We start from the raw sequence: 26,035 nt of genomic DNA, 5'->3' as shown, positions 1-26,035 counted from the left end.
TTTGTCACTACCTTAAACCATATTACTACAATGTGGTTCGCTCATCTGTTTTGGTGAACAATCTAAGCTGGAGGCATACAAGATAGAATTTTAATTTGTGAACTCCCAAATAGCGCATGAATTCAGCACAAAATAACGGTTAGTTAGTTAGTTAGTAATTTAATTACAGAAGAAGAAAAAAAGACAAAGGGGCCTAGTCACGTACTATGACTTTAACAAAACCACAATATAATACATATTCATTTTTAGCTATAACAATATATGCCAAGATATGATTCTGACCATGTTTACTTAGTCCTTTTTGAGACTAAAATGATTTTTGCACCAGAAAACAAGTAGTAGAATTAAACATTGAGATCTGCTGGCAGTACTTATTTACACCTCCTTTACCTTGGCAGCTTCTGCAGCGTTATCCCTTGCTTCAATGAACACCAATTTCATATTGGATTTTGAGCACTTTTAAATCTAATTGTATCTTATCCAACTTAGCATCCAGTGCCTTTTTCTTTTTACACATTTGCAGAGTTGATCTTATACTTTTCCTCTTTCTTTTGACTCCTCCTCTGAAAATACAGACTTCTTTGTCTATGCCTCTGGTCACCGGGACTTGTTACAGTAAATATACAAATTGAACAGAACAAACCTGCAACCAAACCTGGCTAGTTGCATAAAACTGTGTAAAATCATAGTATGTGACCAGGCACTTAAAATATTTAGTTTAATCTGAAAATGTAAACGAATGTCTCCATCCATTGATCCATTGATCATATTTTGATCTTTTAGCAACCTCTGTCTTGTGTTTGGAAAAACATAAGAAGGAAAACATATTTGAAAAAGTGACAATGTATCCTGGAACAAATGCATCAAAGCAACGATCTGAAATACTTTCAGAATTTAATAAAAAAAAAAAAGAAAAAACATTACAGGGGAAATATTTGTTTTAAAACTATTTTTGTTCTATCATATTTACATGTTTAATCTAAATCTTCGACTAAAGCACCATTGGTACTTTTTTCTAATGTTACTTGCATTACTTTACATATATGATTATGCTTGTTGTGTTTTATAAAAGAAGAACAGAATCGGCCACCTTTAAACTGAAATACCATGAGGTCAAAAAAACAAAAGCTGACTTTAATAGGCCTTTAACGTTCTATCAATTTTTCTGTCTGATGGAGAAACACCCAGGCGCCCCACACTGAAAGCTGTATATTTCCCTGCTTTAAATGCAGACCCCCTGCTTACAGTGGAATGACAGCAAATGTGAGTTTGAGTGTGTTTAGGAAAAGTGAGGCTGTACCCAGTGAACCCATCCAAATGGGTGACCCCTCTTGGAGCTCCTTGTGCAAATGAAACCTTCCCGTACATTGAGTGGATACCCCTGGTGCTCTGCACCCGGCCCGATCAATACTCATCATGTAAGACATATTTCAAAGAGATAGCCCTCTCACACTGGGTCATGGAAAGCAAGGAGAGAGATTCATCCATTATCTACTGATTTCTGTGACTTGTGTTATGTGACGGAATCCTGATGGAGAGGGATGCCCCTCTGGAAGCGATTGTGTTTAGTCATGTTTTACAATTCCTCTGCCAAAATAATCACTGCACTGTTATTTATTATTTTAAGCATCGATAAACAAGGACCTCAATTAGAGCTATATTCATTTGTGAGTTTTTGTGTCTCATCTTTTGTAGCTGCAGAGTGTCTGGAGTAGCTATTGTAACCTGGGAACAAGCCGTACAGTTAAATGGGGTGCACGCTTCACTGGCCATGTGTGTCAACGCTGCCTGGTTGGAAGATCTCACTCTACACAGCCATCTCTGCTACAACAAATACACAAATATAACCCACAAACGTGCACGCGCGTTGGACGGGGGCCAAGACAAACCCACTGCATAACAGCGCCATTGCAAACAACTCCACACAAAGGCAGATGAATGCAGATTAACCCTGCCTGCAGCACTGTACAAAGTAAGCAATGATGTAAACATGCGCAAGACAACCTGCTTCTACTCTTGTCTTATAAAACAACAAAACAGTCACTCACTCACTTTAATGGGAATCACAAGGAAATCCAGTTCATGAATCCAAGCCATCTCCACCCTCTTTTCCCCCAGCGACCACTTCTACACCTCTCTATGCCTTAATCAGGATAATTAATTTAGGTGAGCTTTTCAACTAAATGACAATATCCACACTGATTTGTCAATTTGCATAGCTAATTAAGTCATTAGCTAAAAATGTACTGATTGCCAACAAGCCTTGCATTCACCATCTGTTCCTGTGAGGGGGCCTGTCAACCTACCTCTGGCCCGTTTTAGGCAACCCCTCCCTCCACCTCCCCTCTTGAAAAAAATCCCTCCGATAATAACAGCTGGTGGCTAGTCTGAGACTGGGGAGAGCTAATTGTGAGCTAATTAATACTGTCTACTTGTCTACTCATCTCGTTAGGAGTTTGCTTTTGCACTGGCTGAGCGTTGAGATTCTGAATGGGCCGACGCAGAGACAAACGCCTCCCTTCTTACTTGATTTCACTGAACGCTGCGTTGGCATGTATTCACAGAGACGAGCAGAGAGGGGAGCGAGGAAAGGAGCGTATCTGCTCCTCCACAGACTCTCTGAACAACAAGAGGGAATTCGGTGAGATGGGAGGAGATGGAAAGTGTACAAACAGACAAACAGACAACCAGAGAACAGATAGAGATTCATTGTATTTTCAAAAACCTCAGTTGCACTATAATGCTAAACAGCCATGAAAAAAACCCTGTGAGCTGTAAAGAACTTGAAATAAAAAAACAAAAGTTGCAAAAACTGCTAAAATGAAGGAAGATAATAACCAAAAACTGAGTATCATGATTAATAAGGTAAAATAATTCATTTAAAATCTTATATAAAATGACTTGTACTACAAAAAGTATTATATTGCTTTTTACCAAATCGATTTTTGAAAATATTTAATTGTAGATAGTTTAAAACAAATCTAGTAACACTACTAGAATAAAGGATATTTGGGTGTTTTAAATATTTTCTATCGAACTTATCTTTATTAAAATAACTATTCATACCTTGCACATAGAGATTATACAGACATCTTCTAATTTACTTTATAAAAAACTAGAAGATGTTAGATAAATACTAGAGTTAAACTAACTGGTAGTATTTATTTTTCTATTTTGTCAAAACACTTATTTAATAAATCCCTGTCAGGAGATGCCAAATTATTATAGGTAATACAAAAGAAACAATCATATTGTATATTTCAACTAAAATCACAATTTAAAAAAGCATTTGTATTTAAGAAAGCAGATTGTTTTTAGGTATTTGATTCTTTTGGATACGCTATTCCTTTATTGTCAGATCAAGTCTAAAATCTGTTTTGCATCACAGCAGTATTATAAACTGACATGTTTACACAGACACAGGTAGCATGGAGAGATACAGCTTGTGGGATGAACAGATGGTGATAATTGCATTCAACTAGTGGCAACTTGTCAATAGGGGGCGGTAGGGCACTTCACAATTGCAGGGAAGGAGTATAGAGACAGTAAACATAAACAAAATTGATAATCATTATGATGACTCAAAAAATGTATTTTTTTTTTTACATTTTTTTTTAGGGTTCTTGTTTCATTTTAGATATATCTGGGATTAGTTGTTTGTTTTGGCTATAAGGCATGCGGTTCTGTGAGGAGGGACGTCGTATTTATATGCATGTGTCTCCTGAAACTTTTGGCTTCCATGTGACTATGCAGGTCTCTACCTGGATTCTTAGAGATGATGCTAAGGATGCAGGGGGCTGCACGCTCAATTAATCCAAGATAAATGTCAATCAAAGTCGCCTCTGGTAACTAAGACGGACCATCCCTATCAGACAAAGGAAAAGGAAGGAGGAGGCAACCTATTGGTAGTTAGTTTTTAGTAAATGGATCTACCAATGTTCCAATCCATTGCATAGGAGCTATATGATTGCACATGACCTTTTTTGTGATGGTACATTAAAAAAAAAAAGCAGTGCAAAACATGCTAATGGAAACACCTTCATATGCTTTGGGTTTTATAATGGAGAGCTTCCGCTGTTCACTTCATTTGTGTAACTTTTGCTTTTTTTCTAGTTCACCATTTTTTCTAGTGCACCATTGGCAGGCTCATTCACACCAACCCCTGTTGACTTTGTCCTTCTCTCTGTCCCTTCTTTGCAAGGGTGGTCTGCTGAGGAGACATTTATAGCTACCTGTTTCAAAACTAAATCTGGGTACAATTATTTTTACACATTGTCTAATTTATATATAAATGCATAAATACACATGCATTTTTTATAATTTACCTTATCAATAGGCAAAAAATAAAAAAAATAATGTGACCATCAACAAGATTCTGTTGTAATTTTTGCTAGATATTATTTAAAGGTATTCCTGTCTGTATTATTCTACCCACTTTCTGCATTCCTCAGCATTAGGCTAACTCTAGCGTGCTCTGCAGGTTTTAAAGCTTCTTGTTAACTCAAAGACACCAAATGCAGTTACTTCTTTTCAAGACTGCATATTCACAGTCCACTTAGAGGAAGTGAGTTTCAGCATATTCTGTTTGTGTAGGAATAATTTAGAATACAGAAGTTAGTGAGAAACTTCTTTTACATTGACTTGAATTTGTTCTAACTCATTCAATTTACATTTACTCAAGAAATATGTTTAATGTAAAATCACCCAACCCCTTACATAAACAGTTTCAATGCACAATTAAAAGCTCTGGTCTCATGAGTGTATTAAAACATCTGACTTTTTACAAGCGTTTTTACTATTCCTGCAGTAACTGCGAGCATAAGATCAATTATTTAAGGATACTTAAATATAGTATTAAGGGAGAAGTGTATTCAAAAGCAACAAAAGGGTTGGTTATAAAAATATGCAAATTGAAGGTGAACCTTTCCTAAAGAGCATATGCCTTCTGCTCTCCTAAAAGACAAATGTTAAGCTTTCAGCAGCACTGTTAAGCTTGCAGCTTTGGCCACTAGAGGTCAGTGTTGCTTATTCTATATAAAACAACCCCTTACCACCACAACCTCCAGTAATACCCCCCCTTCCAGTTGCAAGGGTCCACTCCTTATTGTTATTGGACTCACGTAGGCTTGTGTTCAGCCACAAACGAAGAACTTCTCAGACAAAGACAGCAGGCGAGCAACATATGTAACCAGCATGTTACCGACCGCACTGCCCGTCTTTAAGAGTTGTGTGTGAATGCACAATGAGGATGTCTGTGTGTGTTTGTGTGCTTGTGTGAGTGGGTGGGTAGGTAGGTGAAGGTGAGGAGGAAGAGGAAAGGGAATGGGGGCGGCTTGGGTTGGAGGTGTGGTGGTGGTGGTGCTGGGGGTTCAATGATGGAGCAAAGACGGAGCATGTGAAGGAGGGAAGGGGGGGTGGGGGTGTATACAGATATCTGTGATAATGAGAGCTGGCACAGAGCCACGCTACCTCCCAAAGAGAAAACAATTTGCGAGCACTGTGTGTATATGTGCATGAGATGTACATTATGTATGGGTAAGACGAAGGCAAGCAGGTAAAAGAATAGAAAAAAGAGAGACAGGCCTGGACTTTACAGTAAATCTACACGGTCAGTTCAAAAATGTGAGAAAGTAACCTGGGGTGGTAAACTCTATTGTCCAGTTAAAAGAACAAGAAAATAATAAACAAGAAGTCATTTTTTAAATCAGTTTGACTCTTGTATAAAAGGACCAGGTCATGTATATGTCAATATCATCTCTAAAACCAGCCCTACTTTTATTGAATACAGATTACAATTTTGTTTATGTTTTCAAAAGTTAAATAATAATCATAACAATAAAAATCATTGGCATAATTTAGAAAAAAAATAATTGTGCCAAGGATTCTTGCTGGCCTGAGGCATAACTGTATGTAATGAAAGCCAATCATTAAGCAATGAGACATTGTCAAATAGCAGAATTGTATAATAGATATCAAAGAAAAAATCAATAGCCTACTGCTGTTCTTTAAGAATTTCTGTTTCTTGTCTCCCAGCTGGAATCACATTATATCCACTCTCTGTTTACAACCAAATCTAAACAAGAAGTTGCTTTTGTGAATGTAGGCACAGTCAATTAAACCTCCCAGCGTTCCCGAATAGTATTTAAGTGGTAAACGCAGGACGTTTCTGTAAGAAGAAATGGGGAAGTTCGGGAAACTGTCAATATTTTACCAACTAGTCTCATTTCTAAAAATATTTTAAGTTGTATTTGTCTAATTCAATTTATAAATAATGTCTCACCTGCTTACTCTATCTAAAAATTTTTCCAACAAATAACCATGAGGCGCTATTGTTGCCAACTTATCTTGCAATTAGGCTCAGTTAACCTCAGGCTGATCCAAAGTCTTTGTGTTTTTATGGTTCCTACATGCATGTCATTTTTTTATTTTTTTTTTTAGAATATATGCTACCAAAAAACAGACATTTTTATAGTGAGGCTGGGCTGACATTGCACAGAAAGTCTCTTACACTTAGATTTTCCATTAAGCTGAATTAGTACAGAGGACTAAATGAATGTCCATTATTTCCAACCAGTAAAAACCTTAACAAAAACAAATTCCTTTTATGTTTTGAATCAGCGCACTTTTTGGTGCACTGAAATGATCTCTGTTGAAGAACAGCAGAGTGCCATGCCGACGAGCCTACTGAACAGTAAATTGGATGCTGGGGAGTGAATGTAATACAGCCTGTGTATAATGAGCATTGTGTGGAATAAAAGTATAACCTCTGCAGACAGCACACTCACAGCGGCATCCAATCCTCCAGGGAGGTGCCAGGCATGTGGTGAAACACTGAGCTGTTAAGGCGGCTGTTTAACCTTTAAGTACGTCTAGTAACCTTTTTTACAGCCATGTTGCCAAATCAGGCACTTTCAGTCTTAAACAGGTTATGAAGTTGCATGCTTGCAAAATTCATTTTAAGCCTTGCAGGTTATACTGAGTTCATCCTAGAAAAGATGATACTATGATACCTTACTGCAAACATTAAGAATTTGAAATACTCTTCACGTTTATATGAAACGTCTTTCTTTAAAACTAAAATACAACTACAAGCTAATGGATTTCAGATTTGGTTTTGGGGATTTTTTTATTTTTTTTTAAAATATGTGACATTTAAAATTGAAACTATGCTAAAGTTATATAAGGCTTAAATCATCACACGTAGAAAGTAGAAATAGCAGCTTTTGTCCCCCTATCAAGCTTGGTTAGAAGGTGTTAGAAGGAACAGTAACTCTACTTTTAGCTTTATAAACAGTAGAGTTGCTGAGCAGAATTGGCACTAATAGAATCCTAAAGGTGCTGTTTATTAGACATTCACACGGACAGTATACGTGTTTTAAGGCCGCTTATATCATTCACACCCTTGTATGTATTTAAAAACAAGTATGTACAGCACTCTCAACATGTATTGTCTACAAGTGAATACTTTTAAAACTATAAATGCAAGTTCTTTTGACAAGAGAGAGAAAAAAACAGTGCATGCGCATACTGTATAACACGGTTGGCTTGTCTTCTGTTTGCATTGGAAAATGGTTTTAGTCCAGGTTAAAAATATAACACAGCGGCATCTTATTTGACACTAGAAAAAACAATTTGTTCTCCAGCTAAGCCAGGCTTCCACAGTTTTGCCATGCTTTGGACATGTTAAAACGACTCTGCACCATGAATGGTGAACCCCATATATACTGTACTACACATAAGAAGTACTGCTCATAAATGTATGCATGACTTATACTGACTTATATATCTCAGCATTATCCCTAAAATAACATTATTTACCACTCTCATGTAATCACATGCAGAAGCTTAGTCTGCACTGAAGAAAATTTACTTGGAAACACTTGAAAAAGCTCCAATTAAGTAGCTTTGTCACCTTATGCCTGGTTAATTAGCCAAAAAAAGTAATTCAGCCAATAACAATAACATATGGAACAAAGAAGTTTACTGTGAACTACACAGATGGTCAGTAAACAGTTACATTTAAAAAGCAAAAGATCTCAATGCAATTATATGGTTTTTAAAATAAATGTTACAGTGATAAACATGCATGGGCATGATCCAAGAATATCTAGTTTATACCTAGAGCTGGGAAAATACAACACGTCATTAAGTAAGGTGGGTGAACTATATTAAAAAACCATACAAGACTTGGCTAAAAGGAAACTTATCAACTACATTTTCCTTTATCTTTGTCTCAAAATTTTACAATCTGATTTAAATGTCCTGATTAAAAAAACGATAAATAAGTAGATTGCAATTTTATTTGTAGACTTGCCTATCGCATATTATAAAAACAGATACCCAGAGCAATTAGCCAGCCAAAGTGAATACACGTCAAATTGACATAGGGTGCATATGCTTAATTAGGCCAGGATGCATCATTCAGAATAACTCGATCCTGTTAAGTGTTTGCGTACATGCTAACTGGCTTGTCAGTCAGCATCCCTCTCAGTTGGATTATAATTTATTTCGTAATTCGATCGGAATATTCCGACTGACATGCTTACATGACAAATTTTTTGTCCAACCACTTGTTTACTCTGATCACACATATGCCCAGTAGTCTAGTTGTAAAAAAAAGAAGGGGGAAGGGGGAATTTATTTTCATATTTTTTGGAAGCACACATAGCCAAAATTAATATAGTCTATTAACCTAAAACATTATGCAAGGTATGGTTTTTACATGTCAGGTTCGCCGGTCATTGAACTTGACCAAGACACCTTACAGTAGAACTGCAGTCAGTCCCTGGACTGGCATGGCTATTGCTGCCCCTACATAGGGACAAATGCAGAGGACAAATTTCGCACTGGGATCAGCTTCATAGTAATGGTAGGCCGCTTCTTTTATTTTATTTATTTTGCTCAGGCTACTCATAAGCCCACAGCCCACCAAATGTTGAAAGGGCAATATTATTGCCATTACTGTTAATATATAGTAGAAATTTTACACATTCAGTAAGAAAATGTCACAGGGAAAGGTATGGGGGGATGTTCATTTTAGAAGGTAGATGATTTTTTACGATTTTTTAAGAAGGGGGATGCCACCCCCCCTCGCCTCGTGTAATGCATATGCCTATGTAAACGTAGCTATTGTCAGATCAAAGCTTAAAAAGTTACATACCAACAAAATTGTGCCAAATAAGCCTGGGAAAGGGGAACGGTTGATCTTAGTAACACATACACTGTTTCGGATTGTAAAGGAGGTAATCTCTTAACCTCAGTTTTAGAGAAACATGAACATCTTGAATGCGTAATTTTGCTAAAGTAACATGATTTTTTTTATGCATTTAATGTCTTAAATCTGTTTTACCTATATTCAAAGTGCATTGACTGACTTTGTGTATGAGATGTTTTATAATGGAGATGTAAATAGATTTTTCTATCTGTTTATCCGAACGAAAATGAAAATACTGAATACTTTTATGCCACGTAATGATAGTAACCTGCATTCACTTTTTAACACTTTTCTTAAACACATTTTCCCATTTCTTTAATATTTAATATTCCTGATGAAAAGTACATTTACAGATTTACAATTCTTTGCATTTCTGACAGAAAAGGCTTCAAAACTGTAAGCTTAAAGATGATCATAAAATGTTTTTGTTTTCAGTTGGCAGGCTTGTCGCCAATATTTGAGTAAAAGTGAGGGGATGGTGAGATCAGTGTCTTGCTCAAGGGCCTGGTCAGTATGGTGGCTGTGAGAGGGCAAAGCATTATTTTCACCACCCACATTTTTCTATTGACTCAGAGATTTTCTTTATTTTCTTTAAAGCCCAAGGCTTCGGTCACTTGGATGAGCAACAGGGTCTCAATGCTGATTGGTCTGTCTGAATAAACATTCTGAGAAAGCTTTTCTGAGAACATTTAGGAGGCATCTGTAATGGTTAGTCACGATGCAACCTAAATGTTGCAACCTTTCAATAAAACCTGTTCCTGCTTTGGACGTTTCTATTTTGTTTCATTTCATTTCCTCTCTTAACTCATTTTCTTTACAGTTTTAAAGCCTTTTCTTTCATTTGTAAAAATAACTTAAATCCTACAAACTGAAATACCATTAGGTAATCCTGGTGTTTGTGTGAAACCCTGCAAGCATTCAATTGCAGCTACATAAACCAATTAAAGCTCTTTTCTGAGATGCTTAAAGAAAAAAAAATACTGCAAAATGGCTGTATGTAGATAAAAGAAGAGGCAAACCGAGAGGAGCTGATGCTTACAGGTACCTGACTGGAGAGGCTGAAGTTGGTGGCGGGGCTGCGCTTCTTGCTGGCGGCCGTGCCCACACTGCTGTTGGCGCTGCTGGCTGAGTTCTTCCGTTTCCTCCTCTTCGTCGTTGTCTGTCGGGCAGGCTCAGCTTTGGCGCGACCAGCAAAGAGAAACAGAGGCCATGCCAAGAACATAATGCATACAGACGGAGACAAGGTGTAGGAGTGTGTGCAGCGTGTACAATGTGTAGGTGAGATCATGCAAACTTGTTTGGAGTGCTAGTACACTGCAAAGCATGCAGACAGACACCCCACAGACATACTACACAGATAAGACACTCTATTAAACAAGGATGCATGCTCTGTTATCTATGGAGGTGAAACCACACAAGCGTTAACATCTCCTAAAACATGCAGTTATAAGAAAGAACCCCTGTGTTATTAGCACAAATGCTCAACTATAGACCTTGATGTTCAATGTGATTCAAATTCTTCTAAAGCAGGAGCAAAACAAGAGCAAGAAACATAAGTAGAATCACTGCTCAACTCCTATTATTTTTATTGTTCATTGCCAATTATTAATAATAATAATAGTTTAACTTTAATGATTTCACATTGGAAAAATTTACCTCTGCATTTAACCCATCCCCTATGGGGAGTAGTGGGCTGCCATTGTGGGGCAACCAGGGGTTAAGGGTCTTTGCTCAGAGAGCAAAAGTGGTGGTCTGTGGAAGAAGGTTTCGAACTCACAACCTCAGGATTCTAAGCCCTAACCACTAGGCCACCACTCCCCCTAAACAGCTTTAACTACAAGTTATACACCAATCATCACAAACATTCAACACATCATTTGTCAACAGACAGTTGAGCAGGTGTGATAACCTCACACATAAAAATGTATTTCAGACCATTCAAGCGAGCAACAAACATAACGCTGCTTTCGGACAGCTCCCATTGTTAGAGAGAAGATACCTTTTTTGTGATTTGTGGGAAATATTTCCGTTTTGAAGTTCTGTGGGTGTCCAGCTGAAACCGGAGCAAAAATCCGTTTTGTTTTTCTCAGTTTGTTAAACAGAGAGGAGGATATCGGATGTGACAACAGAGGATTGTTAAACAGATGCTAATAACATTACTGGGTAACTCAGCACACTTTAAGTAGAATGTGCAATTACATTACAAGTAAAATAATTAGTATTTCAAAGTTACACAGGTAAATAGTTCAGGCTTTATCCCTCACTCTTTCACTTGCTTTTGATAAAGAACATAGTGCATAATTTATGAATACAAGGTTTTGCAAATTCTCCCGACATGTTAGAAAGCATTATTCCTTTTAATCTCAAGAGAAGACAGAAAAATCCTGCCGCAATCTTCAAACAGATGTCTGAAAAGTGGAATACATTTATTGAGGTTCCTTCTAATCACGCCAAGGGAGATGCTCTCATATTCAGTTATAACAATCAGAGACTTACAATACAAACAAAAGTAGCTCCACAAATCAGAGCCTAAACAAAAAAGGGAATTCTTATCTGTATCTTATCTTGTTTTATTCAAAAATTGGACAAACGTGTTTGTTAAAAAAAAAAAAAACAAGTAAAAATGCGCTCCTATTGTGGGAGACAATCATTTGTTTTATCCCACTGGTTTCCTCCGATGCTGAGTCTGTGACGCACAAAAGTTGCTTCCATTTCCACTAAAAGGACTTATCAGAGCATAAATGCGCCTGTGGCTTCCTTCCTGCTGAAATCCCAACCTGTTTCCGAGCCGGAGAAGAATCACAGGAAAAGTGGAACAAAACCCCACCAATAAGGAAAACCCTCATTTCAGCTAAACCGAAAAGATGATGTTACAGATGTGTCAACGTGCGAATAAATAAAGTGAAATAACCTCTTTTTAGAGGGTCAGCAGTGTCAGGAGTAATTTTAAAATTAAAAATACCCAAAACTGTTTTTTTTTTTGTTTGTTTTTACCTTATAAATAAAGATTTGGATAAAAAACTGCATGCATAGAGGTTTGCAGATCTGCTTCGGCTCTTTTCCCATAAGCACAAATAACTATCAGTATAGCCAGGAGTCTTTATTATATTCATAAAATACTTTCTTTTTTTTCATCTCTGACTGTTTTTTTTCTCTTCTTTGAAGAATGTCGTCGACACTGGGGAGCCGCTGTCCAGGGAGCTGGATCTGCGAGTTTGATTACACCAGGCACTCTTAATTAAAGATACACAGGTCTGAGTCAAAGGCTTTTTGACTGGTGTTGGTTTTTAAAGACATCTCGTCACGCCTCGCTAAGCATTGCTGTAATTTGCAGCCACTCCAATGTGTCCAAAAAAAAAAAGAAAGAAAGAAAGAAAAAGGCCTCGGCTTACTCCCTCTTCGGCTTAAGACCGCACAGCCAATTTAAGCTCGGTACTTTTCAGAAACCAGCCTGCAAACATCAATCAAGGGCGCCTGAGAGGCCCGTTAAAGATTGGCAGGGTTGAGATTCAAGAGGCAACCCTGAATTCTGATGATTTCATATACCTGACAGGCAACTAAAAAAAAATGTATTTCTAGGATTAAGATGGCAAATTTGGAAACATAAATGATGCAATAATACGTACTCTGAGTGAAAATATTCCTGTACAGTGACGGATGGAGTAAAATTAAAAGCTGTTTAAATGGAAGAATAAACTCAAAACTCAGTAGAGGGAGCAATTACCTCTCACCATTTTTTAAAAGGAACCAGCTTTTTATAATGTTGGTTACTTCAGCCCTATTAGGACTCATTTTTATTTATTAAATTCTAAGGAAAAAGAAAAACTGACTGAAGAGTTTTGCTGAGGGAACCATGTCTTTATGGTTTTAATGAAAGAGCACACCATAAATTAGGTAGTTACCTGGTGGCGCTACCATTCTCTGCCATTTCTGGAATAAGCATGTCTTGAGACAGTCGCGGGGACTGAGGTTGTAGGTCTTGTGCCTCGACATGAGCTCCTGCATGGGCTCCAAGATGACGCACAACTGCAGACACAACGAGAGAAAGCAAACATCAGTGAAAGGAGATTTACTGATGAGAGAACAGCACCTGTCCCTTACTGCTGATGCTGCTTCTTTCATGGTAAACCAAAACCAGAAAAGGATGAGTTTTTTGCTAAATAATCACTCATTTAATCACTGAGGTCTAAGTAAAAAGTAATATATCTATCAACTATATCAAAGGGCTTCTTGGAGAACTTGGAGAATTCCAATAGCTAAATTCTCACATTTTGACACTTTATCCACAAACTTAATTACATTTTATTAGATTCAACAGAGTGTCCACAGAATTAAACAGATCTATCAATTTGCTTTTTTTTTTATTAATAAAACTCCAAAAAGTCTGCAGTACTTATATGTTCGTCCCTCCTGAAACATTACATCAGGCTGCTGAAGCACCTTTTTCTACAAATATATATTTTGGGAAATGCTTTATGTGCCTCTGGAAAAGCAAAAAAATAAATATACTGTAGCCCATGCTTTTTTTGGTAATTATCTAAAGCTCCATCATTCTGAATGGAGTGCTTAAATTTAAAGCTTTACCGCAGATTCTCACCTGTAAATACTTTGACTGGGACACTTTGTATTTAAAGCTACAGTGTGTAATAATTACAGGGATATAAAGTCAGAAATTTAATATATTATACATAACTATGTTATTTATCATCACCTATGAGCTCAGCCTTTTAACCATAATATTTGCGTTGCCTTAGAATTCGTTATTTATAATTACATAGGAGCGGGTCTCGCAGCCATGGAGGCTGACATCTTTGCGCTACGGCAAGCGCAGAGGCAACAAACTAGCGATTGCGAGATCTCCCATGACGCTCAAAAATAACTACGGCAAGTTGAGAGAGATGAACTGAGACGGTACTGAACAGTAGATGGCAGTATTATGCCTGAGAAGCGTTTAGTCTGCCTGAAACCAAAGAAGAAGAAGAAGAAGCAGGTATACTGCGCCTCAGTAACAAGAAAGGTGAACAAGGCGGCAGGCGTGAGTGACTTTGCAAACTGTTTGGCACTGTGTGGCCAAACATCAGACGAATGGAGGATCATGCCTACTCTGTATCACAACGAAAAGCGGCGGACACCGAACCCCCGTCATCTAAGAAGCGGAAACACGACGAGAATAAACGCAAGCGTGACAAGAAACGGCAAAAAACACGGATCAACATTGGCACGGCATTTACACGATGGAAGTCACTGATGGAGGAAAAAGGTTTTCAAAGTGACGCTCAAGTTGCCAGTTTTCTCTTGGACAGGTAATTAATCCTACACACACAATTGTCTAATATCACTGCAGTTTTTGGAGTACAGGATGCTCAGACCTGTCTAAAACAATAACATGCTGCGTGATGATGCTGTTACTCTCCAGTATACTTATTCAGCAACGTCCCTGACGTTTCATAGGTAATGATTCAGTAATTTTCTGTAAAATAATTTTCTGGATATATACCTCGGTTACTTCTCTCCGGCTCCTTTGGAGATCTTCAAGCCTTTCCTCCTCTGCTCTCACCCCGCTGGCTCCCCTCTCTCGCCTGGCCCTAGCTGCACGGCCTCCCTGCCCTCGCCCTCGTCCTCTCCCTCTTCCTCGCGTTGTAACCCCCGTGCCACCAAAATGACTTAGACTCTGTAAACGGGGAATATATATTCTTCCAGCGAACACAATCTCGCTGTTAAACTAATGACTACAATTCCTTCGTCTGTTTATATCACCATGCAAAGCAGCTCACCAAAACGTCACAACGATGTAGAAAAAATAACGGGTATATTTATTATCTTAAGTCTACATGAAATCTATACCCTACTCAGACTAATGAAATACTATCTGTAAAATTATCTATGTAAACAAACCTCATCACTTGAGAAGGTAGGTGATGTGGACGTCGTGGAAGAAATTTTGTCCCGTAACGCTCGCCGTACTGTTGGGGGGGAGAAGCGGTGGGGGGGAGATGTTCATGTTGCTGCGGTCTGCAGTCTGACCGCTAGATGTCGCTGAAAATTACACACTGTAGCTTTAAGCTTATATCTGAACCATTTGCCTGTAGCTTTGGCATCATTTTTGGTAAACATCCTACTGGATAATGGTGTCCACAGGGAGTGACAGCTGTGTTAGCTTTGCACAAATGTTGCATTTTGTAATTTAGGCCAAAGAGCCTTTTTATTTTTTTTTTTTAGATCACACCGTGGTGCTCTCATGTCTGGGATAGCCTCTACATGCCAACTTTGGGTGAATCTACTTATAGCTGTTTTTTTAACAATAGCCTTCTTCTCATCTGAGATGATAAATAGCTGATTAACATGTCAGCTTTCCTTGCTGGACCTCTATTCCCTGCTTGTGATAAAGCTGTTTGTTCTCTAATGTCGTCTTACAGGCCTGTAAGCTGGATTCATACTGATACAAGTAGACTTAACCAATTTGGTGCCCTCCTGAGAGAAAGGGGTTCTAAGTGGTTTTTATTTGGACTTCAGATTAAAAAGGGGCTTGTTAAATAGCAGAACGGAATAGAACATAATATATGCAAGATTTTTAAAACTCTGCATTCTTTCCTTTTGACTGTCCTCTCTTGGTTTACTTTATATTGGTCTATCACACAAAATAATTCACATTTTGTTGTTGGTATGTAAGTAAATTTAAAAAGATTTATGGCATAAGGGTACTTTTGTAAACCTTTAAACCCCCTACCCCCTGAAATGAAGAAAAGATAGTTCAAGAACTCCCTGCGATTGTGCCTTTTAAGAACCCAAAATGCATTATTCAGACTTTCTTTTTTATTATCAATCAGAAGAAATTCGTATTGATAATCATTGACCCTGTTTCAATTAGGTATAAATGTAACACAGATTTATTTCTGTCACTCATTAAAATGGGAAAGACTACAAAACATCAATGAGTTCATTAAAACTAGAATGTTGAGTGAGTTTAAAGAAAAGAAAACAAAACACCTCTACAGTTTACTGTTGGAGAACTGCACAACGTCTCAAAAGCAAATATTTTAAAGCTTTTGTACATCTTTAGCAACAGTGCCAAATATTTTGTAGGTCACACACTTCATTCACGTTCTCATTTATTATATATTCCCTCTTTAGGAGAGTAACCACAGAGAACAGTCTGTCCCTTCCATGTTGGGTCTCATAACTTCCTTATATTGAAAGACCACAAGTAAAATATTCATTTTGGAAAAAAAACTAAATCTCTAGCGACCTGCTTTGAGAGGAATCAGGGGTCAGTATGTCATCTTAAATACATCAGGATCCTCTTAACTACAGAACATCTGGAGGATATTAGAAGCAGGTTATGCCGCACTGTTCAGCTGCAGGACCATCCAGATATGTTAGGGACAAGTTAGTTAAAAGCCTCAGCAACTTTTATCATGCTGCAGGTGAGCAGAGGTGTCAAGGAAATCAAATAACTTTAAAAGATGTTTTGCATTATTTTTAATTAACCAAAGAAAAAAGAAATTAACCACCTGGTAAAACAGAAAAACATAGCATTATTTCTTCATCAGCTCCTTTCTTCTTCCTTTCCTCAACTAGAGGAAAAGCAGCACGATCATTTGTAGAAAACGACTTTGGACAAACCAACATTTATGCTCCATATTATCTGGAAGTAGCTGCAAAATGTTTTTAGGGAGGGGGAACTTTGTGGGCGGATGTGCTCACCAAACTTTTGACTTCATCTCTTTGCTTCAAATCTGTATCCTATTAACTGGAAATGTTGGTTTCTCATAGCTCTGCCGACTCTTTCCATTACAGTAGCTATTACCACTAGTGTCTAAGCTCTCCTGCAGTGTCTGTATTCCATTAGGAGAATCTAAACAGCTAAAAAATGACTCATAAAAGCAAATTTGTCAAGATCAAGGAGTTGTTGGTTTGCTGTGCTTTTTATTACATATATTAGAAAAAGTTGTGGCCTGAACCATCCATATCAAGGTTTGTTTTCCATTTAAATTCCATTTTTCTTTCCAGGCTAAGAATTTGGAGTTGCTTTTCCTTCCTTTAATTGCATAACGATTAAAGAAATCATGATGAATTGGTGGAATTATTTAGAAAATGCATTAAAAGAAGAATAACAGTTTTTTTCCCCCCCTTAGGTGTCAAAGGTAAGGGCAGACCTGATACTCCATTATTGGCTATACTAAAGCCAAAGGTCGGTCACCAGAAAATAGCCTCATTACCTGCAGTCTTTTACCTAGCTCCAAGGACTTCCAGCAGACCCCTGTTAGCTGAGATTTGAGAGTGAAACTGTTCTGCTTGATATTGAGGTGTCAGCCCATTACAAGCTGGCAAGAGGTGAAATATGATAATGTTTTTGCTGTCTCAATGAGAAAACAAGCTGCTACACTTTGCACTAGCTGTAGACTACATCTTATTGACTGATCCACAGTGTAATTGGTTAGAGAAATCTAGCTATGTAGTTATTGATGCCATGATTAACATCTAAAGATCTTTAAGAGGGAAATTACCCATGGTTTCCCTGTTTAGCAAATTAAAGGCACCATCAAACTTCACACCAAAGGTTTTGAGAGGCGAGTAGAACTAATGGTTGAAAAGAGACCAATGATTTATGCTGCCTTTACATGGTATGGTAAAGATAATCTTTTCCACTTGTGAATTGGAAATTATTTTGTCTTCCAGTGCTTCTGTTATGGATGCACAGATTAGCCTGTTCTGATACTTGGGGAAGACAGTTCTAGATTTCCTAAATCATCTGCTACAGGAAGAACAGGATGCATCAAATGCATCAGCTAACTGTTAGTGAGAATTTGTTGAAATCAAACAATAACGGTATTTTCAAAAACACATAAAGGGTGATACATTTGTTTAAAAATATAAGTCACAGCATTATGTAGGATACAAACAACATGAGAGAACACTTAAGAATCTAGTACTCGCCATAGACAATAGTTTCTCTGCTCTACGCCATGTTGAACGGTCAAAGTTTACCTGTTCTCCGTAACTCGAATATAATTTTTTTCCAGTTTTCCAGTATAAATTACAAAACCAGCGGGTGTTCATGTGCAATTTAGATGTTAGTTTTTGTTATTTAACATTACTACCATACCACATGAAGGCGGGAATAGTCAGGTTCCTTGTGCTTTAAAATATGGTCAGATCAGTATAAAGATTGATTTATGCATAACATGCCTACATTCTGCGTTGAAAATGAAACACACGGACACTACCTGAGGCTTTTCAAACTTTATCAGAGCCTCTTCATGTCATGCAAAGGTGACAGTGATTTCTTTCTAAGAGTTAATCTGTTGATTGTGGCTATATTCATGGGCTAACTTGCAAGATGTCTCTAGATATATACCGGTATATATTTGGCGCTCATCCACCACGTTTTTTCAAAGTGGATGTGTCTGCGTAGCAGCGCTCTGTGAAAATTCTGTGGGCGCCACTTGAAAGGGTGTGAAAGCTTATAAGAACCATTTGGCCACTCTGACCTCATGGGCGCATCAACAAAAATCAAGCTGAAGTTAGTAATTTGATTTTATTCTGAAATTCTCCAGTAGCTTTTCCTGTTTGGTGTCTAATTTTCTGTTTTCAGGAGGCCTCAGTAACCACACCCGCATTGCACTGGGGAACAATCAGAGTGTAGACACTGATTTGAATTAAATCGGGGTTCCTTGCGATACCTGCACAGCAGTCAATGCAAGTTTGGTGTAAATTCTTGGATAGGAATGACAGTTTTTACAAAAAAAAAAAAACTTACAAAGGAAATAACACATAAGGGTCCATGTTTCTAGTAGGATGAAAACAGTTTTAGAAAGAAAGAAAAAAAAAGGCTTGAAATACAAACATTTGTATATATTCGATTATCTTTTTCAATTCCTATCCAAAACCTGAAAATAACTCACATTCTTTACTTTTCCAGACTTATTGACCTGTGCAATGAAGTTTTCCAGCAGCTGTTAACTACTCTAATATGTCCACATATTTGCTGTCTCCTAATCAGGCTGTAATATAAGGTCAAAACTGCTGCAGTGACTGAAGGCGTGGGTTTACTAAGTTGCTCAAGGGCACTCTCATAGTCATTACTGAAAGAAAAGGAGACTGTTAATCATTCCTTGCATGTTCAAATGATCTCATCTGACCTTCAGCATCCCACCACTCCTACTTTTCTTATGTCAGTTCTAATCAACAAGTTATTTCCATCTTGAAAAGGTGAAATTTAGAAGAAAACAAAAGAAGCCGTTACAGGAAGTATGGATTGAGTACAGTCCACTCACAGCTAATGATAAAACAGGACTGGACGCATCTATGCAACATTAAGAATCTATGGAGAAGCGATAAATGTTCTCCAAGTTTTAAACCAGTCAATCTAACAGCAGCAAAGCCAAGTGCCTAAGCCAAATTACCCCACATGAACATAGCGATGTGTGTTGCTTTTTTTTCTTCTGTGAACTGGGACGCTGGGTTGTGTTTGGATGCGACGCAGCTAGAGGTAAAGTGAGCATCCCTGTGGCAGACTAATCCAGTGTTCTCCTCTGATGGTTCCCTCCTGACACAGTAATATCCCTCCCCGGCTCAGCCAACAAGCCCTGGCTCTCTGCCTGAAAACAAGGGCTATTTTCAGGCTGAATAGTAGGAAGCTAGCAGCTCCAATACACGGAGAGAAGGCTTAGACACTACAAATGAAAAAAAAAAAAAAAGATGTGTGTGTTTGAGTGGGGGAGAATGCAAGTTGTCGCCCCTTTAGCCAGGAAGCCGTCAGTCTCTCTTGGAAGGACTGATAAATGCTGGGAAAAACTTTTTCCAAAGGCATATTATTACTTGTTTAATTTGAGGAAAGGGAATATTTTAAACTGACAACCCCAGATAAGAATGACAGAAAACATAACTTACAAAGTGTGCGAGACGTTGACTATAAAGCACAGTTTCAAACCTGAAGAGTCAGACCTCAAGATGGATTTAATGAGATACGGAGAAGTGCTTAAAGAAGTGCTTATTTGTATATTGCAGAGAGTAAACGTAATTTCATTTCCCTTGTATGTCTTGTACATATGTAGAAAATGACAATAAAAGCTGACTTGACTTAAAGATAAGTTATTTTGGATTATCTGTTTATTTAGTGGTGAAACTATTTAAATATTGATCCTCAACTGGTCAGAGTTCATTCTAGACTTCCAATCCAGTGTTTTAGAATCCTGCATGGCTACAGAATGAAGTAAAAAAAAAAATATTCCAAACTGTGCTAAAGTTTATTCTAAGAAATACTGCTTCCAAATTGATTTGGTGGGATATTTCAGGTTTGAAAGAGTCACACTATGACAGTTTACGCTGATCTTAACCTCTAAACACATTTTTTGCACTCAAGCCATAAAAATCATTTTATTTCTTAAGTGCTGACCTTGTGAATCAACAAATTACTGGAGAAGCAGAAAGGAAGCCTTTAGTTTGTAATTAAAGATGCTTAAATTAGGATTAGCAGCGTTTTTCCCTTTCAGCCATGCAGGAGTTGTCCTCTGTATGGAAAATCTTTGTTAAGAGAAAAACAAAACAAAAAAATAACATCCTGCTCCCTCGCTCCTTCTCTGTGTGTTTTTCTTCACCCGGCTATAATAAGCTGCGAAGGTGCCGTATACTGATTCGCGCCATTTCACAATTATGAGTCTCAACAGGGAGCGTTCATTAATGTTATGCTAATTTTCTGTATCCAATTAATTCTTTCCTCTCCTCGTTTCTGTCCTCTTGTTCCCCCATTTGAAAATTGAACCTGTCAGTCAACTGTGGTGTTGAAAAACACAAACAAAACCCACTGAAATCATCACTAATACCATCAGCCAGCTTATTATCTCATGATAATACATGTTAAAATGCTGAGAAAAATATGTTTATTTATAAACTTTATCATTATTTTCCTTACATGTACCCTTTCAATTAACACAATAAAGATTGAAAACCTTTTAGCTTTAAATTTCAATAGAAGAAGCTAAGCAAGTGCATATTTCAGCTACCGATACAGATAATCAGAGAGTAAAAAATTAACCATTGTGCTTTAAAATCAGCAAATGTAAGAATTCTCAGTAGAACATTTCAAATTAGTTGTAGAGCATGTTATATTTTTTTGACAAAGAGAACATTGCAAATGACGCAGCATGAATATTCTGCACAATAAAATGACAATATGCCGTCTAGACATGGTACTTCATTAGAAATTATGAGTCACTTTGTTTTTCTAAGTATAAAAACAGACAAGAATATCTCCTTTTCATGCAGAAAGAGTAACAGAATTGCACAAACCAAAAGCGGGATTTATCCCCCCTTACCCCCTAAACATACACAATATACACACTCAAGGTACTTACCCTGAGGTAGTTGAGGGTGAAGTTGGTCAAACCCATGCGTGTGATGTTTTTGGACAGTTGTTCCAGCACCTGAGGGTCTTGTGCCTAAAGTGAGCAGCAGAGACATAAAAAAATTAGATTCTATGTATACTCAAGCCCATGTTACATCCACCTAGTAATAGTTGGATTAAATTTAAACTGACATAATCTGATTTCCTTTCTACTTTATATATTTGCAAATTTGAAAGCAAATGACTAACAATATTCAAGTTTTCACAATTTTCTAAATGCATTTGGAGGTTTGTTTGTTTAGTTTTTTTTCTCCAATAGATTTAATATTGGTATATCGTGCCTGAGCTGAGAGAGTATTAAATAAATAATGACAAGCTATAGAAAGATGTAGCCTAAAAACAAAAATAAATAAATAATTTCTGGGTTATACTGTTTGTATTTCACCTTCTAAAACAGACCCAGTATGGCAAGATGTTTTATCTGCATTTTGCAAAAACAGTAAATGCTGGAATATATTTAAGAAATGCATAGAATGAACTTTTGCAGTTAAGCTTTTGAAACAGGAATACTTCTAAAAACTTTTTTTTTTTTTTTTTACTCATGCTGGCAATTAGGTTCTGGGACTTCCTCTTTGATGGTCCAGCTTCTGGCAATTTATCATCTTATCTTTTAGGTTAAAAGGTATGAGGATAAATCTGAAGATTTTTCTTTTACTAGTTTGTTTGCTCCACAGATAAACATTCACATCATAAAAAAGCTGGAGGTATTGACATACCAAAAAATAAGCCCAGACTGAGCTGAAGGAGCGAGCACACTTGGATTCAGTGCCTCATGAAAAATGCATAATTCTATCTCTAGTCGCATCTCTGTGTGGGGAAAGTCAAGAGGGAAGCGGGGGAGTCCTTTTGTACCCCCGGCAGACCAGCATGAGTGATGGCAGGATTGAACTATTGTGCATTATTTGACAGCTGGCAGGATCACAGTCTGAATTACTTTGCTCATCAAGCAGAATTAGGATGAATGTTCTGTAAACATATTTTTCTTGGCATCATCGGTACAGCGACGCATCAGCAACTTGAGGAAATACCGACTTGTGGAGTAGAGGAGACACCCCAACAAAGAACAGAGTACGAACCAGACTATATAGGGTCAAACACAAAAAACATGAAAAAAACAGATTTTATCTGCATTAAATCTAGAAGAATTTGACCTTTTCATCATACTAGAAAAAGCAGCTGATTTGTTAAAAAAGTGATGATGTCATTACACAGCTATAGCATCCAAACTATGGCCACATATAACTCTTGCAAGTTGTTAAAGGTGGAACTAAAACCACTTTATTGTTATTGTATTTTTCTTTTGCCTCTGTTACAATCAAACATTTTTTAATGACATTCAATTTTAAATTAAACTTTTTCAGCAACCAATATAACTTGAAAACAATCTGTTGAAAAAAAGAACACAGAGTCCTAAATACTCACTGTTGCAAGCAAAAATATCTTGATTAATAATTGTTTAAGTATCTCAATAGGTTATCCAATAGTTAGACAAAAATAGAAAATCTATTTTTGTCCCACAATTGGGGAATTATTGGACAATATTGTGGGAAATTATACATTACATTTTAGTAAAATCAAAGTAATTGTAGTCCTGAAAGTTGACTTTCTAAAGGCAATCCCACGTAGCTGTTATAGAAGTTGCCAGGTTTTACATGCGACAGACTGATTAACAGTATTTATAAATGCAAAAGTTGGTGCAAAGTTTTTGCTTTGCTGCTTTATGTAGCCAGTCTGATCAGTTCTTAACAAAATACAAATATTTTTGGAGCTAAATTTTGAAAAAAGAAAACATAAAAAACTAAGAAAAAAAAACAGTTCTAGAGTCCACATTTTGAAATGTGGGCCCTTCCAAAGCTGCTGGTATTGCACAAGAACTTGCAATTTCAAGTTTACCGTTTGCAGTCCCATGTGTCTGTATCTGCTTTAATTCGCCGTGGCAGCGATCAAAAGCATCTACTTATACTCAAACACAAATCACAAAAGGCCAAGACCCACAACAGCCCACAATATCACACTCTTCAGGAATTAACAAAAATACCCAGAGGGGCCAATTTATCGGTGAGTGAAATTCTTATGAAGTTTCAGGAAAAAAGCAAGACTAGCTCTGTTACCTTTAAAGCCATGTACAAAAAATAGGAAAAAAAAAAAAAAACGTTTGTCCCAAAGTACATTGAAAAACGTGTGTGTGCAAAAAATGTTACACTGGAATGGAAACCTAAAACCCTGTAATTAGTCAGAATTATATAAATAAATATATATACAAAAATTAGATGACTGAATGCTGGAGTAAAGTATTGAGTTTACATAGCAAGAGAATAACTTTGTCTGTATGTCTTAACAAGAACGAATATCTGCATCTACAGTTAACAGTTATGAGCTCAGTTTTTGACATATAATAAAGACACAATATGCTAGCATTGGCCTTTTCGTCTCAGCTAAGGGCTCTGCATTAAAACATTGTCAGCAGGAGACTGTGATGTCAAATCAGATATGCTGTGAGAAATACTTGTTTGATCCCATAGTGAACAACTTTACATAGAAATTTATGGTCTAGAATACTGTATGTAAAATAGGAATATTTTAACAGACATGAAATCTACATAAATGTCTAAAAAATTTGTATAAAGATTATAATCAGATCATAATATATAGTATATACAGTATATAAAATCGTATTGTCATATCAAATATCCCCACTGCCTTTGGTGAGACCAAAAAGCTTTCTCAGATCAGAAAAAAAAAAAAAAGCATGCCTAGACAGTGCTAAAATGGCATCAAGCTTGGTGAGAAGTAGAAAAATGAACAACACCACGGTTATTGGTGAATAGAAGAAGCACAAGATAATAGTGTTAGCCTCTCTTTGAAGCTCCATACAAGAATTCACCCTGGGACCTAGGATGACAGTCAACAAGTGAACGATTGGTAACACATGTTGCCATGATGGCTCTCTGAGGTTACCCTGAACAGGTTGGCAGTCGCCTACAGGGAGACCAAGAGACATACAATGCATGAACACGAAAGCTAAGGGAATTTTAAAGTTACTAATTAACCTAACAATCTGGAGTACCAGGAGAGAACACACTGTTAAGAGGGAGAATGCACAAATTCCATGTAGAAAGTCCCTGGTCCGCATCTAGAACTTCTTCTGCTGACTTTTTGTTTCCAGCTGTGCCACCATGCAGCATTTAAAGGTGTATTTAACCCTTTTTTTCTGACACATAATTCTGTGAAAATATATCTTGTGTTTTATTAGGCCAAGATTTGAGAATACAACTATAGATTCAACGGCATGGCTTAAGGAAGGAGCCACAAAAACAATTAAAGGTATAGTGGAGGATTTTTGCTAATTTTTGAAAAGAAGCTCCTTCTCCACTTAAAAAATGCGCATGCACAACCCTGTACTCGCTCCCGATGGGGAAGGCCTATTAAATGCATGCGAGAGCATGCACAAGCCCATTTCTCCTCGTGCACGCTCTGTTTAGAAGTTGCTGTTTGCATCGCTCATAAAAGCTTACTTTCCAAATTTGCAATTTTTCCACTATGTCCAACTCATCACCGGTAAGGGAAAATGGGGACGAACAATAAGACGTAGGACGGTCTTACGTAAACATATCACCAGAATAATTGACAATTAGGAGAACCAATTATTCTGATGATCCATCCGTAAAAAGAACAGCATCCACTTTACCTTTAAATCAACATTGTTTTTTTATACTCCCTCCTTTAAAGCAAAATAAAAAGAAAACTGATATGAATCCAAATGTAATTGTGTGATTTGTGTTTCACTTGCTAGATTTATTAGCTGTTCCAGCATTGGGTTAGATACTTGAACAATTCAAATCTATGATCTTTGTTATCACCTTTTGTATTAAAATTAGGGCAAATATACCTAAATGCGAGCACGCACTAATGGCAACTATGCCATGTTAAGTGATTTGGTAATGTTATCGTGATGGATTTCAGTTATAACTTGGATTTGAAAATGATGTTGGTGCCTCTGCATCAATGAGATCAAAATGTAAAATATAATTGGTTTTAGTTAAATAGCTGCTAATGATTTCTAGAAAGATCATATAGCAAAGATCTGTTTTTAATTAACTGACTGTTGCACATTTATTTGCATGTGCGGGTGATATTTTTATCGCCTGCACAGTATGTTTGCTTTTATTCCTCGAAATTGGCCCATGGTTTTTTATTCTTACCTTTTGCTCTTATTTCTTCCACCTTTGTGCAAATCCAAATGCTTTGATTAGCCTGTTTCGTTGCTGCTGGTACAACAGAATTTCTACCAAATGAGGGACAGTAAAGATTGCTTATTGTCTTCTATTGGCCCTTGAAACGCCTACAAAATACTCTTTTATGGCTTGAAGGCTAGTTTGACCATATGTATGGTTTCGCTTATTATATCCTGGGCA

General features: G+C 37.2%; 1 protein-coding gene across 1 annotated transcript in view; it reads right to left on the bottom strand.

Moving 5' to 3' along the window:
* The window catches only part of ldb2a (LIM domain binding 2a), a 57,611-nt gene that overhangs the window by 4,976 nt on the left and 26,600 nt on the right, over window positions 1–26,035 (bottom strand). Inside the window, exons 5-8 of the mRNA XM_038307930.1 lie at window positions 21,571–21,654; window positions 13,117–13,240; window positions 11,214–11,267; window positions 10,260–10,405 (exon numbers count right to left, since the gene is read on the bottom strand). Coding sequence (XP_038163858.1) covers window positions 10,260–10,405; window positions 11,214–11,267; window positions 13,117–13,240; window positions 21,571–21,654 — 408 coding nt within the window. The remainder of the gene's footprint in view (window positions 1–10,259; window positions 10,406–11,213; window positions 11,268–13,116; window positions 13,241–21,570; window positions 21,655–26,035) is intronic.

The sequence above is a fragment of the Cyprinodon tularosa genome, unplaced genomic scaffold (genome assembly GCF_016077235.1).
Source record: "Cyprinodon tularosa strain WSP-4 unplaced genomic scaffold, ASM1607723v1 ctg117, whole genome shotgun sequence".
NCBI lineage: Eukaryota > Metazoa > Chordata > Actinopteri > Cyprinodontiformes > Cyprinodontidae > Cyprinodon > Cyprinodon tularosa.
This window is presented reverse-complemented; position numbering and strand designations above follow the sequence as displayed.